This window comes from Tenrec ecaudatus, chromosome 13 (genome assembly GCF_050624435.1).
Source record: "Tenrec ecaudatus isolate mTenEca1 chromosome 13, mTenEca1.hap1, whole genome shotgun sequence".
Taxonomy (NCBI): Eukaryota; Metazoa; Chordata; class Mammalia; order Afrosoricida; family Tenrecidae; genus Tenrec; species Tenrec ecaudatus.
Window position 1 is genome coordinate 73994561 of NC_134542.1, and position 14107 is coordinate 74008667.

Here is a 14107-nt window from a genome sequence, read left to right on the forward strand (position 1 = left end):
AATTGGAAAAAGGCTGCAACACAATAAAGTTTAAAGGACAATTATTTAATCCTGTGACTCTAAGTGTCATGGAACTGTAGGAAGGCCTAGACTATTAAATATTAAGTCCTCGTTCCACCGATCAATATTTAAAAAAATAAATGACAGTCTTAATAAAATCTCTTACTTGGCTGCTATTTCCAGTTATAAGCCCCAAGAATCACTAGTGCAAATCCACAACCAAAAAGCAAACTAGAATAATCTATTATTACAGTCGATAAACTTTATTAACTGTCTACAGATGCCAGTCAATCCTCTGAGGTTATCAGAGTGAAGAAAGTACAATCACTGTCCCCAGATTCCTAGAACTCATGGACAGAGAGGGGAATAAACGCTTGACAGAGCATCTTATGTCATAATAACAGAACTAAAGGAAGGGTGCTGTGGAAACAGAAGAACCCCTATCCCAAACTCTGCAGGAAGGCAATGTATCCGGAAGAGATATGATCTGAAAATAAGTAGGAATTGCGTGAGTCAAAAAGCGACAGTGGAAGCTATTTGTTGGCACAAACTTGTGAGGCCTAGAGGTGATGCGTGTGCCATAGAACACATAATCTTTAATGATAAAGTTCAAGGTTTTCACACATGGAAAGACTTGAAAGGCAAGGATACCTTGCCAGTAGTTGAAGGGCCTACTATATAAAAATAAAGATGTCTTCCTTGACAATTTTTTTTCTTTTCTTAACTTTTTATTATGAATCATGTGAAAGTTTACAGAGTAGATCAATTTTCCATTCAATAATTCATTTGCATTTTGTTTCATGTCCTTGATTGCAATACCCACAAGGTGAACTATTCCCCTTCTTTACTAACCTTTCTGAACTTTGTCTGGAGGTAAATGCTGCCTGTTTGATCTCAAATGGTTGATTATTCTAAAATGTGTATGTCTCTCTAGTGTTATTGTTCCCCGTATAGACTTGTCGACCATTTAGCTAAATTTGAGCCATAGGAGTGGATTCATTTCCAGACCTAAAGGGTGACTACAGCCACAATCTCGGGGGTTCCACCAGTCTCTGGCTGGCATCCTGTTTACATGGTGTTCCTCTAGCTTAATTTTACCATAGTTTTAGCATCTGTCATGTTTCCAGATTGTCTCTTATGAAATACTACTGGAAGAAAAAAGTTCTCCTCACCCAGTCACCACCAGCTGTGTGATTTCTTTGTTTAGGAAATGACTAGCATTTGAAGGATGTTGAACTGACAGTCCAACTAGCCTATGAAAGGAAATGAGCCCAGAGAGGTTGGCAATGACAAAGATGCAAGAAAGACTTTATGTGCAGTGCTAAGAAACTTGGATTTGTTCTTGAGTCGATGGGCCATTGAAAGTTCTTAAGAAAGCGATCAGGTCTGCATTCTGATGGGACTTGTCTTGCTGTGGAGGCAAAGATAGATCAGGGGTACCTAGGGAAAAGCTCTAGCTGGTGATGGCAAAGCTGGTAGAAATGAGGCCAGAGGAAATTCATGTGATTTTAAGCTGAAAAATCAGTGGGACTTAGTGACTGCATGAGGACAACGAGGCAGCAGGCACTATGACTCCAAGGATCCCAGCTTGACTAGAGAGTCAAGAACTGAGCCACAAAAGGAAGCACCAGCTAGTCCCGCAGTAAGCACATACTTAATGTCTACTGGATCAGTCACTCACCTAGGTACTGGTGCTGCAAAGATAAATGTATACACCCAAGTGCCTTTCTGTGGATTTCTTACATCTGATGGGGTGAGAGTAGGCACATGTGGATAACCACATACAAGCAATCACAATAAAATCACTCATCAATAAAATTTTTAACAGAACGCTATGGAAACATATAGGAACATGGATTTTTTTTAAGTTATTGACAGAATCAGAAAATAAACAAATCTTGTAGAAATATCACAAGTTTCTAATATTTGGATCTTTTGCTTTGGTTCATGTGTAGTGGGGTAGGGGTAGTAAGGAAAATCACCAGGTGTTTTGGAAATACAAGCGTGAGGTCTAAAGAGAGCCTGCTGGAGACAAGGCTGCAAAGAAGAGGCACGAGGTGGAAAGACTACCTCCAACTCCAAGCCTGACGGAAAATAGTCATCTGGGGTTCACGGCATGAAATGGCTTTCTGTCAACCCAAACATATTATATTTTCATTTCATTCTACTTTGTGAAAACCACAATAGGAAGCAACGAAAGACTTCATTAAACTCTAGCAATTTCAAAAAAAAAACAAACCTCTAACAATTTCTAATAACTTCTCAATATATTCAACGAGTGAAATACTGCCTACCCAATTCATTCATTGCCTTTCAGTCATCATAGAGGAAGTTGGCAGCTTTGTCACCTTTCAGAGGCGACGGAGGAGCTGGAGTCAGGAGAGAAAAGAAGACAATAGATGACAAACTCGGAGTCAAAAGAGGCTGGTGTCTCGGATGCCAGAAATGAAATATCGATGACGTTTGAGACGCCAGGCACCGCTCATATAAAAAATGATGTGTTGATGACAATCAATACAAAATGTTTTGTAAATTGTTAAGTCAAGATCAGCTTCTATTTTTTTAAAGTGTATTCTAAAATAATGGATCCGTTCTGTTACGTGAGTGATTTCTAGGATTTTTTTTTCTGAATCACTTTAATGTTTTCATGTGAACCAGTAAAACAAAATCAAAATAGAGTGAGCTGGGAGCTAGGAAGCAGCAGAGAGCTGTCATCTCATGACAGCGCTAGGGGAAGCAGGAGGTCTGTGTCATTAATGGCTTGCACTGTGACAGGAAATGCTGAGCCTTTGTTTGTTCACCAGCCAGAGCACTTAACTCTTAGATGGGTCTAGTTGAAGAGGTGAATATGCGAGGAGGCGCTCTTAACAAAAACGCAGGCTTTGCGGAGAGTGTGTGCTTTGGAAGGTGTGTGTGTTTAGCAGGAAAGGGTTTGGACAGGTGGCAGGGAGAGACAAAGTTAGTTGATCCTCCTGAGCAGAGGGCTGATGTTCTGCGGATGAGAAGCAGTCACTCTGCAGCCTGTTTTCATAAGTCTGTGAAGACAGGAGATATACTCGGTAGAGCTTGCTTCTAACTGTTTGGCCTTATTTCTACTCAGCTGTTGTAAGAATAAAGAGGAGGTTGTCTTTCAAAACAGGATGAAATGCCAGAATCCAAGAATCCCAATTGAGAAAATTTTACGAAATGAATTAAACTGCTCAGCCACCACTGCTTCCAAACGTCTTACAAGTGGTTAATTAAATATTCATCTGAACTTCAAGGACAGGGAACCTTTGAGCCCCCCCCCCTCTGGCCATTTGCATGGATCCCCTCATTCACACATTTCATTAACTCACCCCTAATGTGATGGCTGGACCTGCTTCTCCTTGGGAAGAGTCCGGTGTCAGCTGGTATGGCCCACAGGCTAGACAGTCCCTGCCCTTGTGATGTGTCAGCATAAGAAAAGTGTTCATTCTTTTTAAAAATATTTGTCAGAGTCGGGAAATAAGGATTTGGTCTGTGAAGACAGCAAAGCAATCCGTATGAAATTTTTATCAACAATGCACTGTCCTATTTAAAAAAAATTTTAGAAGTCTATTTATTTCCTTTCCCCAGATATTTCTATTACACATTTTGGTAGGCTCAAGTGCTAGGCTTGTTTCAGGGTATATTTAACCTGATGCTTCAAAAATGATACCAGTTGTCCCCTATCAGCTCCAGTTTTGAGTTAGTTTTATGCCATATACTGATCTTCATTCTACCCACCCATAAAAAAAATCAGGATATTTGAATGTAATGTTAGCTAGCCTAACTAGAGGATGTGCACTCAGGCTTCATCCAAAGTCGTTTGCTCTGTACTAAATATTTAGGTCAAGTTATACTTCACATGATGTCTTTTGATCCAAAGACACATATAAACAGTGCAAATTACATGAACTTGGAGATTTCCCCAAGTATCACTTCACCTTTATTAGGAACGGAGTAGCAGGCAGTTCCAATTTGTTGTCTCAAAATGAGGCCAGAAATAATGCACTGTGCAATAAATAGGGTGCCCCGATGTCATGTATGTGTTTGACTGTCAACCACCAGTTCAGCCATTTGAGCTCAGCAACCACTCTGCCAGAGAAAGCTGAGCCTTCTGCTCCCCTCAGATGCACAGCCTGAGAACCCCCGAGGAGAAGTTCCACTCTGTGCACGATGCATTTTAAAGGAGACTTAACCACGGGGATGGAAGGTGTTCTAAAACAGACATGGTAGCGATTGTACAATTCTCCTTGACATGATAGAACAATTGAACTATTGGATCGCATGATACGTACATTGTGTGCCAATAAAACTGAAACTGCTAAAAAATAATAATTGAGGGCTGATGTGGTCTACCTAATTCTGGATCAGCTCCCCCAAAGAACCCGAGGAGCAGACCTAAAAACCAAGATGCAAAAAAGTATTTGGTGTTGTTGTTAGGCGGTGTTGTCACATTTAGTACTCTTACCAGCCTTCCTCCATCTAAGCCACTCCATCATTGACTCATCCGTGTTTCTGCTTCTCCAGCAATGCAAATATTGGATTAATTGTGTATTGGATTATAAGTATAGTTATTAGCTACCTAAAAGAAGAAAATGAAGTATTGTTGTCACTTAACAAAAAAGTTCCTCTCTGTCCTGTGGGGTCTCTGCAGCACATTGTCAATGAATGACTGGGTGCGAGTTTGGTACAACAGAGAGAGCATCCGATGTTGTGCAGCCCAGAAGGGTCTGTCAGAGCTCAGCCTCCTCTGTGACCATGAAGACGTCCCAGTGTCGTTATAAGATGGCACAGCTTCCCCACCGGGCACAAAGAGAATCAGAATGTTTCTTATCAAGAAGCTTGCAAGTCAACCTCACCTCTGAAACATGTAGCAAGAAGTATCCATTGGTTTCTGAAAGTTCACTGCATAATTTGAAGAAAAGTGTAGATCTTCAAAATATTTAGGCATATTGATCTGAAGCCGTGCATTTTCAACACTCTAAATTGCCCTCACACCTTCCATAGCTGTGCATTTTTGATTCGCTTTTTTTGTGTTTCACTCTTCTCATGCTGTGCTCCGGTTTTGCAGGATCCAGCTAGTAGTCTCTGTCTGTATTGCCTCCCAGCCCATGGCCGTCCAGCTCACAGTGACCCTACAGGACAGAGAAGAACTGCACCTTTGGGTTTAACCAGCCTTTAAGTCTTTTACAGGCTGCAGAGTGGGTGCTGAGAGCGGAACACTGACCGGCACTCAGTGTGTAAGCACGTAGCACCTTGGTTTATGTACCCCTTCCCTGGAAGTCCCTCAACACCGCATTCTTTTTCAAATATTTCTTACCTTACTTGTCTTATCCTGTCATTTGTGGGTGTTCATTCTTCTCATATTTAAAACTGGGATTATAAATTAAAAATCAGTATAACTCGAGAGCTGAAAGCGCAGTGGAACGCCATATCGAAGAGACTAGAGCAGAGGGGCCTATCAGTGCACTTTCTGAATCAGTGCCTCAAATAACCCCGGAGCAGGCCTCAAAAGGTGGAGATGAAGGAAAGAACATTTTTGCTTGGCTGTGTTAATATTGTTATAGTCATTTATTTATGCTGCTTTGAATCATTCCTGTATATTCTTTTGTATTTTTATTATGTTCTTTTGTATTGAAACAATAATACAGTATTAACTAGTATGATTGCAAAATCTGCCCACCTTTTTAACTTTTCAACTTTGATATTAGGGGCAAAGTGCTCTTGTTCATGGATTGCAGTTTGATATCAATTATGAAATGATCCAGACTATCTGTTCCTGGACATGTTGTCAGGAGCGGCCAGTCCCTGGAAAGGACAGCCTGCTTGGTGAAGCAGAGGAAGTCCCTGGCGAGCATGCATTGAACCGTGGCTGAACAATGGGCTCACACGTGAGAACAGTTGTCAGGCCGGCAGAGGACCGGGTGGTGGGCGTCCTGTTGGCCGGAGGATGGTCCGGCGTCGGCACAGACTCGATGGAACGGCACAGCACCTTCTCAGGAAGATTTGCCGCACACCACACCACATGTAGGGTCTCTCTGCATCGGAATTGCCTACATGACTGTGGGTGCTGTTTTTTAAACTATCAAAGGAGGTGGTCAACATTTTTGCGTATTTATGGAACCCACCCACAGTGTATACTTTTAGCACCTGTGTTTTAAGTCAAAACAGACTATGAATTCGCATTCTTATTCCGCCTGGGTGTCAATGTTACAGCAACTTCACAAAATATACCAGAATGTTCTTCTTTTCTTCTGAGGGTCTAGTTGTTTAGGGAATCGCTTATTTCTAGAACTCAATCCAGGCTATTTTCAAAAATGATCGGAAAGCCATAGTCAATATCTCTTTATCTATATTTGGACACATGCTTTTTCTTATCTATTACATCTCTTTTTAGGCACTTACCATCTTTAAAAGTCACCTTTTAACACAAACGAAGAAAAGCCAAAAGTATATCTACTACTTTTTCACACTCCATTTTTATCTGGTCATATAAGTAAGGAGTCAAATGGGGGAGAAAATGTACTAAAAACTGAAATTCCTACATTTTTATTATTATCTAAGATCCAAAAATAGAGCACTGTCCCAAGCTGTACTCGGGAAGAAAAACAAAGCATACACACACACACACACACACACACACACACAATCCTTCATGTGCAAAATCCCCAACAGGAAAATCATATAAAACCTATACAAAAGATGACAATCTTCATATCTCCACAAATGTTAGTGCTGCCTGATCTAAATGACTTTTTAGGATTATGGAAAAATTGCGTTGTCCATATGGACAGCATCACCACTGCAGTAAGTGGGGCAGAGGCAGCAGGTGGCAGCAGCTTCCACTCAAAAAGCTGTAGGAATGGAAGCACGCATCCCTGCAAGCTAACCTCCCGGGAAGCTAATCCCTCTGTAGCACTTTCCTCTTTGAAAAAGAAAGACGACCTAATTCATAAGCATAACAAATTTTAACCAGAAAAAAATGCACTGTTTTGTATCTTTGTAAGTAGAGAATGAATAACAACCCGATGAAATAAGCAAGTTTAAATCTTTAGATTTTCTCACTTGTATTTTAAGCACCTAGTGCCTTCCTGCTTCCTAGAATCCTTATTCTTTGGGGTTCATCATATTAATGTTCATGCATAATAGTCTCATTCAGACTCATAGCAACCCTATAGGACAAGGTAGAAGAGGCCCGCTGAGTTTCCAAAAGTATAATTCTCTAGGAGAGTAGAAAGCTTCTTTTTTTTCCCAAGGAGCAGCTGGTGGTTTTGAACTGCTGACCTTGCAGTTATCAGTCCAATGCATGACCACTTCACCACCAGGGCTCATAAGATAAGTGCTTTCTACCCAATTTTGATGCGTAGTGATCTAGGCACCACAGAGCAAAACACCGCCGGCCCTGTACCACCCTCACAGGTGTTGCTGTGTTTGAGCTCATAGCTGCAGCCACTGTATCAACTTATCTTATGGAGACTCTTCTGTTTCATTGACCCTCTTGACCCTCTCCTTTACTAAACACGGCGTCCTTCTCCAGGGACTGACCCCCTGGAGAACATGCCCACAGTTCACGAGACACAGTCTCAGCACCCACACTTCAAAGGGACAATCTATCTGTACTCTTTTAACATAAACATGCTTGTTCTTTCATGTGCCAAGCTCTCTTCCAAAGAGTTGACATATCTAGCTGATATAATCCACACAATTGATCATGAGTGAAGTAGTAATCTTGTTATCCCCCACAGTGACTGAATGGCTACATCCGCAAAAGCTAGCTTCAAGGTGAACAGTTTGAGGTGAGCAAAGGCTCTGGGGGAAAATGTGGCGGTCTAGTTCCATAAAGATGACAACCTGGGAAGCTATGGGTCCGTTCTTTTCTGTCCTGGAGAGTTGCTACGAGGAGTCAGAATTTATTTGTTGACAGCAGTTTGGTTTGGGTTTATTGCCACCCCATCTTACACAGCAGAAAGTGAAACACTGAGCAGTTAAGTGGCTTGACTAAGAACACACAGCTACTTCCTAGAAGGGGCAGAAGAACATCTTGGTACTACATCTTCACTATTGCTGAGTTAATCTTGTAGATCTATCCCTATGGACCTACAAGCCAGCAAACATTGTACTTCCTCAGCGGGGGGAGTGCGGGTGGACGGGATGCTTTAAATTATTTAAAGTGCACCTACTTTCACAGATGAAAATTATAGGCTACTGACAGTTCTGTGTGGAGGAGATATTGGGATGGACAGAACAAGAAAGACACATCTCAATTTCTGTACTTATATGGACAGTTGACAAGTTACTTTACCATCTAGAGCAGTGGTTCTCAACCTTCCTAATGCTACGACCCTTTAATACAGTTAATGTTGTAGTGACCCCCAACCATAAAATTATTTTCATTGCTACTTCATAATTATAATGTTTCTACTGTTATGAATTGGGCGAACCCTGTGAAAGGGTTGTTCATCCCCCAAGGGGGCCGCGACCCACAGGTTGAGAACCACTGCTCTTGACTGCTATGCCGAAGTGCTGACTATGAATTCCTCTGACATAAGGGGAATCTCGAAGGTGGAATTAGGAATAAATGAGCTCAAGGAGTACAGAAGGTAGTTTATTTGAAAATAATATGAGTATCCCAACTGGTAAGTGCATAATAAATATTTATTGTTAATTGATGAGTAAATAAACACATCTATAAAAAGCATCAATGAGCACTGTACGTATGTGAAAACAGGGCCTTTGAGATGCATTTTAAAGGATGAGGGTAAAGAGATAATATTGATATTCATAGGAAACTTGTATGGATTAAATCAAATTAATGAGGAATCCTCATTTAGATTTAATATCATTTAAAATATACTCAATTTAAATGTGTGCCCTTGTTTAATTGTTATGTTCTCTGGTGTACTTGTGTTTGCATCTTTTTAATCATTCACCAAATTAACTGATTTTTCTTCTAGACCAAAAACAGAAGATGCCTGGGTATTTGCAAAGTCCAATGCTATTCAGGCGGTTGGTGTTATGTCCTTTGGTAAGTATATGGTTTCAAAGGCCCCTTTTTTGACACAAAGACATGTGTAACCTAAAAAAGTGCTATGTTTGTGTCTGACAGCAGATGTCCTCATGTTAGACTTCCTATTGGTAGCAGATGATCTAGGTTGTGCCAACATAAAATTAAGCTCAAGTTTTTCCTCACTCATCACAAAAATTGCTTCCAATTTGGACAACTCTCCTTCTTACACACAGAACTCATTACAGACATCTTGTTCCTTCACTTGGAAGTCAGCAAGTGTTATGGAGTTCTTCAAAACCTAGCACATAAAGTGTTAGTAATTGGCCAGATGTCTAAAGCTCCGACTCAGTTACATCCAAGAAAGCATCGGAAGCTATTGGCTGCAAAGATGGTGCTGTTTAGCTGTCCCTTAAGATGGGCAAGGTCGCTCAGGAAAGGAAAAGCAGAGAGCTGAATAGGCCTGGTTTACATCTAGGAGAGAGGCCGGGGCCACAGAAATCTGATGGGAATAAATTTTCTCATTTTTGAGCTGTTAGAAAGTTTTTCTAACCTCTTTAATAGGTTTGGCATGCACCTCCCTGAGCAAATTTCAGAACTGAAAAAGAAAATCCCGATGCTTATATTAATAGTGCTATTTTTCTTTCCTTTACTTTTTTTTTGTATTGTAGCGTTTATTTGCCACCATAATTGCTTCTTAGTTTACGGCTCTTTGGAAGAACCCACCGTAGCCAAGTGGTCTCGTATCATCCATGTGTCTGTCTTGATTTCTGTAGTGATCAGTGTGCTTTTTGCTACCTGTGGATATTGGACCTTTACTGGCTTCACGCAAGGTAATTAATAGATTAAATCCTATTGTGTCACTGGACATTCTTGTGGACTGATGTTTCATGAACTTTGGGTACAAGTAGACCCATTGTTGTACGGCAGCTCTGTTGGTGTATGGTTATAGGTTGGGCTACACTCTGTGCTTTACTCTGGGAGGAAAGAGGTTCAAAACCACCAGCCACATGGAGGGGCAATGGCTGGGCTTTCTACTCCCATAAAGAGTTACAGCCTCAGAAACCCACAGGGACAGTTCCACCCTGTTAACTCCTGAGCACGCTTCCTGTGCTTGCTTAGAAGGAAATCATCACGCTTATTCTTTCTCATCCAGTGTTGGTTTTTTCTCTCTCTCTCTCTCTCTTCCAAGTGATTCCGCTGTTTTCCCTCCTTCCCATCCCACCCCTACTTCCATTCGCTACTCAAGCCAGCAGACCGCTTCTCTGCACACATTCTCTGGAAGCGGTTTTAAACCTAGTCCAGACCTGTTTCTTACACGATTCGCCTCTTCCCTTGAACACAAAAGGTCATCTTTCCCACACAACCAGTCCCCCGCCCCCCACCACCTTGCTCGCACTAAACTTTAGTCTCTTTTTCTTGCGTTTACCCAGGATCAACAGCGGCGTGTTCATCTCCTCTTTCACCCTTACATTTAATCATCGATACAGTATTGTATTTAGAGTATTCAGTCAGCCTACTAAATGCGGTGATTCATACATTTCGCAGCATTTGCAAGTCTATTATCTCATGTGACCTTCAAACAACCCTTTGAAGTTAAGTGGAATAACTAGTTTTACACCATGCTGACAGCACAAAGAGGTGAATTAACTTGCCCAAGCTGGCTGGTGACAAAGTCAAAAAGAAGCCTGATTCACAGTCGAGTTTTCTTTCTGTCCTATTGCGCTGCCTCCCTGGCTTTGGTCACTCATAATTCATTACCGACTGTTTCTTAGCCTCCAGCCCTCTGATCTTCATTTTTGGAGACACTGAAGTGCTCTTGGGAAGATGACAGTGTTGTTTCAAGTAGAAGATATAGAGGATTATGATTATCAGTAAAGATCTAGCAGGAAATGGAGATGGTTCCAAATATAGTTATTAATATTGTAACAATGCAATCAAAAAATAAAATGCATTATATGTATGCACCATAACCAGGTGGCCTAGAAAATCTTGATTGACAGACCCATACCGCCACCACTCACCCCACCTACCCACCCATCCCACCTACCCACCCATCCCACCTACCCACCCCACCTACCCACCCCTAGAGAGAGGAACAACAGCATCCATGGGGAGTGTGGGGCATGAAAACAATAATAATTTATCATCTAATAAAGGGGTAACAAGAAGGGGGCAGGAGGGACAAAAGAGGAGCTGATACCAAGGGTTCAAATAGAAAGTAAATCTTTATAAAAATAATGAGAGGCAGCATATGTACTTGATACAATTGATACACGGATTGTCATAAGAGGTGTAAGAACCCCCAATAAAATGACCGTTAGAAAGACAAGAAAAGAAGTGTGTCTCATACATTGCTATGTACAACCATTGTTACAGCCTCAGCCCCAATGAATGACAGATGGACCTCCACAAGTACAGGCTACTGCTGTCCCTGTAAAACATTAACGCTTCTTTTTTTAGTTGCCCACTGGTGTTTTTGTCCCCCACAATTGCGCAAAAATGATAAATCCTTATGTTAAAAAGCGAGCAGGGTTTTTTGTGTGGCTGCCTTTTCTAACTATGGTCCCCGCACATACATTTAGACTCAGGCTAGCCCGGGCTGGCACTTCTTCCGGCCATCTCACCCCCGGCAAGGGTGCCTGCTTCTTCTCATCACTCCACCTTGGCAAACGGGGACAGCTAGAGTCTGCTTGACACTCACAGTGCCTTTGAGAAGGGGCAGGGCCGGTTTCTCAGGAAAGGTTTGTGAGTGGGGAACTGCAGTCCTTTATTTCCAGATTGCTGCCATCTTGTCAATCAGCCTTCAAGCAGGAGTCTGCCAGCTGTGCTTCATTTTTCAATCTCCTTTTGCCCCAAAGGGACCCTGGAGAGTAGTCTACATTTGCCCTAGGTGGTGGTTGCAGGGGGTGCAGGAACAGGGAGCAAGAAATGTTGACTCTCAGTCTCAGGAAGGGCCAGGTTATTTAGTATGTTCCACTTTTTTAATAGGAAGGAAAAAATAGTCCGGAGGCCTTGTGGCTTTGCTTTCTTGTTTTCAAACAGAGCAGTTGGATGTGACTTTGATCCCATATTTTTGGTTTCGTTGAAAAGGGTGCCCAGCCTCCTGAACTGTAAGCATGTTCTATTGAGGAAATAACAAGGTCAGACACTCTTTGTTCTCACATTGGGGAACCGTTTGTTGTGGCTGCCATAACTCCTGGGCCCTCCTTCTCAGCTGGCATCGAGTCAACACCAACTCATGGCAGGCCTCTGGGGGTCCTGAAGGAACTGGGTACCAGAGGGTTTTCGATGGCAAAGTTTTCAGACGTACACAGCCAGGCTGTTCTTCGGAAGGACTTCAAGGTGCGTGCAAACCTCTCCCTTCCTAGCTCGCAGTCAAGCATGCCAAGGTTCGGCCTCACACAAAATGCCTTGGCCTCATTGACTCACTGCCACCAAGTCGAGACTGCCTCATCTTAGATCCCTGCATTTCTTCCAAGTTTTCCAAGTAGCTGGCTAAGGCTTCTAAATAAGCATAGAAGAACTAGCTCAAGGTACACATGGTCTGTCATTTAGCTCCAGGCAAGGTCAATATTGTGTCCTTGGGAAATAGCCATATTTTCCATTTCAAATCAATGCTTTTGCACTAGAGTTCATCAGATGCCATGAAAGATACTGTGTGCTTGGAATTCCCTGCTGTGGTCTTGGGTTTGTGATTAGACCCTATTGCCTGGTGTGCAGGAAATACTGCCCCCAGATGTATTATTGGTCTAATCTTCCTTTCAGTATTGTCCTTGATGTAAGAATAGAATTTCAAAAGGAAACTTGTTTATTTTAATAGACTTTCTATTTTTTTTTAATACTGAAGTCACAAAGATCAGTGCAAGTTTACAAAGACAATGCAAAAGATTTGGGGAGTTGGTTCTGCTGTGAAGAGACAATGTATAAAATATTTTTTTCTGAAGGTGATATGAATTTGTAATAAACCAGCAAAAATAAACAATAAGAGCAAGAACAGAGATGGCTAGTGAATTGATATTGAAGCGGGACATGCACTGGTTTGAGTACCAGTGAATAACTTTTTTGTTGTTTTTATTTTCTCAAAACCATTTTGTTGGGAGTTAGTACAGATATAATATCATTCTATAGTTCAATCACAGCAAGCAGTATTATACAATTACCACTACAATCAGTTTCAAAACATTCTTTTTCCTTCTTGACCTCCCTGATGTCAGCTCCTTTTTACTCTCTGCGCCCAACACCGCCACCACTGCACCCCCAGAAGCCTGTATTTTATTTACTGTCCCTATAGGTTCATCAGTGAATAACTTTATAGTAGTTAATTAAATCAAAACAAACCAACCTTACATTTAGACCTGGTAATCTATTCTTTTAGTGAAATAAAATGAGGTGTGGCTCCACATGTGGTAACCATCCAATAGCTCACTTACTGAATGTTTATCTCAATGATGCATCCTCTGTTAAATAATCCTATTTTTAAAAATCATTTATTGGGGGCTTGACAACTCTAATCACAATCCATACATACATCCATTGTGTCAAGCACATTTGTACATTTGTTGCCATCATCATTCTCAAAACATTTTCTTCTTATTTGAGCCCTTTGTATCAGCGCCTCATTTTCTCCCCTACAAACCCTTTCTTCCCTCACAATCCCTTGATAATTTATAAATTGTTATTCTTTTTCATGTCTTACAGTGAGCAATGTCTCCATGCACCCACTTTCCTGTTGTCCATCCCCAGGAAGGAACTTATATGTAGATCATTGTAATCACTACCCCTCTCCCCCTAACTTTCCCTTACCCTCGTGGTATCGCTATTCTCATTTTTAGTCCTGAGGGGTTTACCTGTCCTGTATTCCCTGTGTTTCCAGCTCTTATCTGTACCAGTGTACATTCTCTGGTCTAGCAGGATTTGTAAGGTAGAATTGGGATCATGATAGGGGGGGGGGCGTGGGGGAAGGAGCATTAAAGAACAAGAGGAAAGTTGTATGTTTCATCATTGCTACACTGCATCCTGACTAGCTTGTCTCCTCGCCACGACCCTTCTGTAAGGGGATGTCCAGTTGCCTACAGATGGGTTTTGGGTCTCCAC

The 14107-nt window shown here is 41.7% G+C and overlaps 1 protein-coding gene across 1 annotated transcript in view; it reads left to right on the plus strand.

Moving 5' to 3' along the window:
* Positions 1-14107, plus strand: part of SLC38A11 (solute carrier family 38 member 11) — a 42981-nt gene that overhangs the window by 15066 nt on the left and 13808 nt on the right. The window contains exons 4-5 of the mRNA XM_075530001.1: positions 8961-9031; positions 9682-9843. Coding sequence (XP_075386116.1) covers positions 8961-9031; positions 9682-9843 — 233 coding nt within the window. The remainder of the gene's footprint in view (positions 1-8960; positions 9032-9681; positions 9844-14107) is intronic.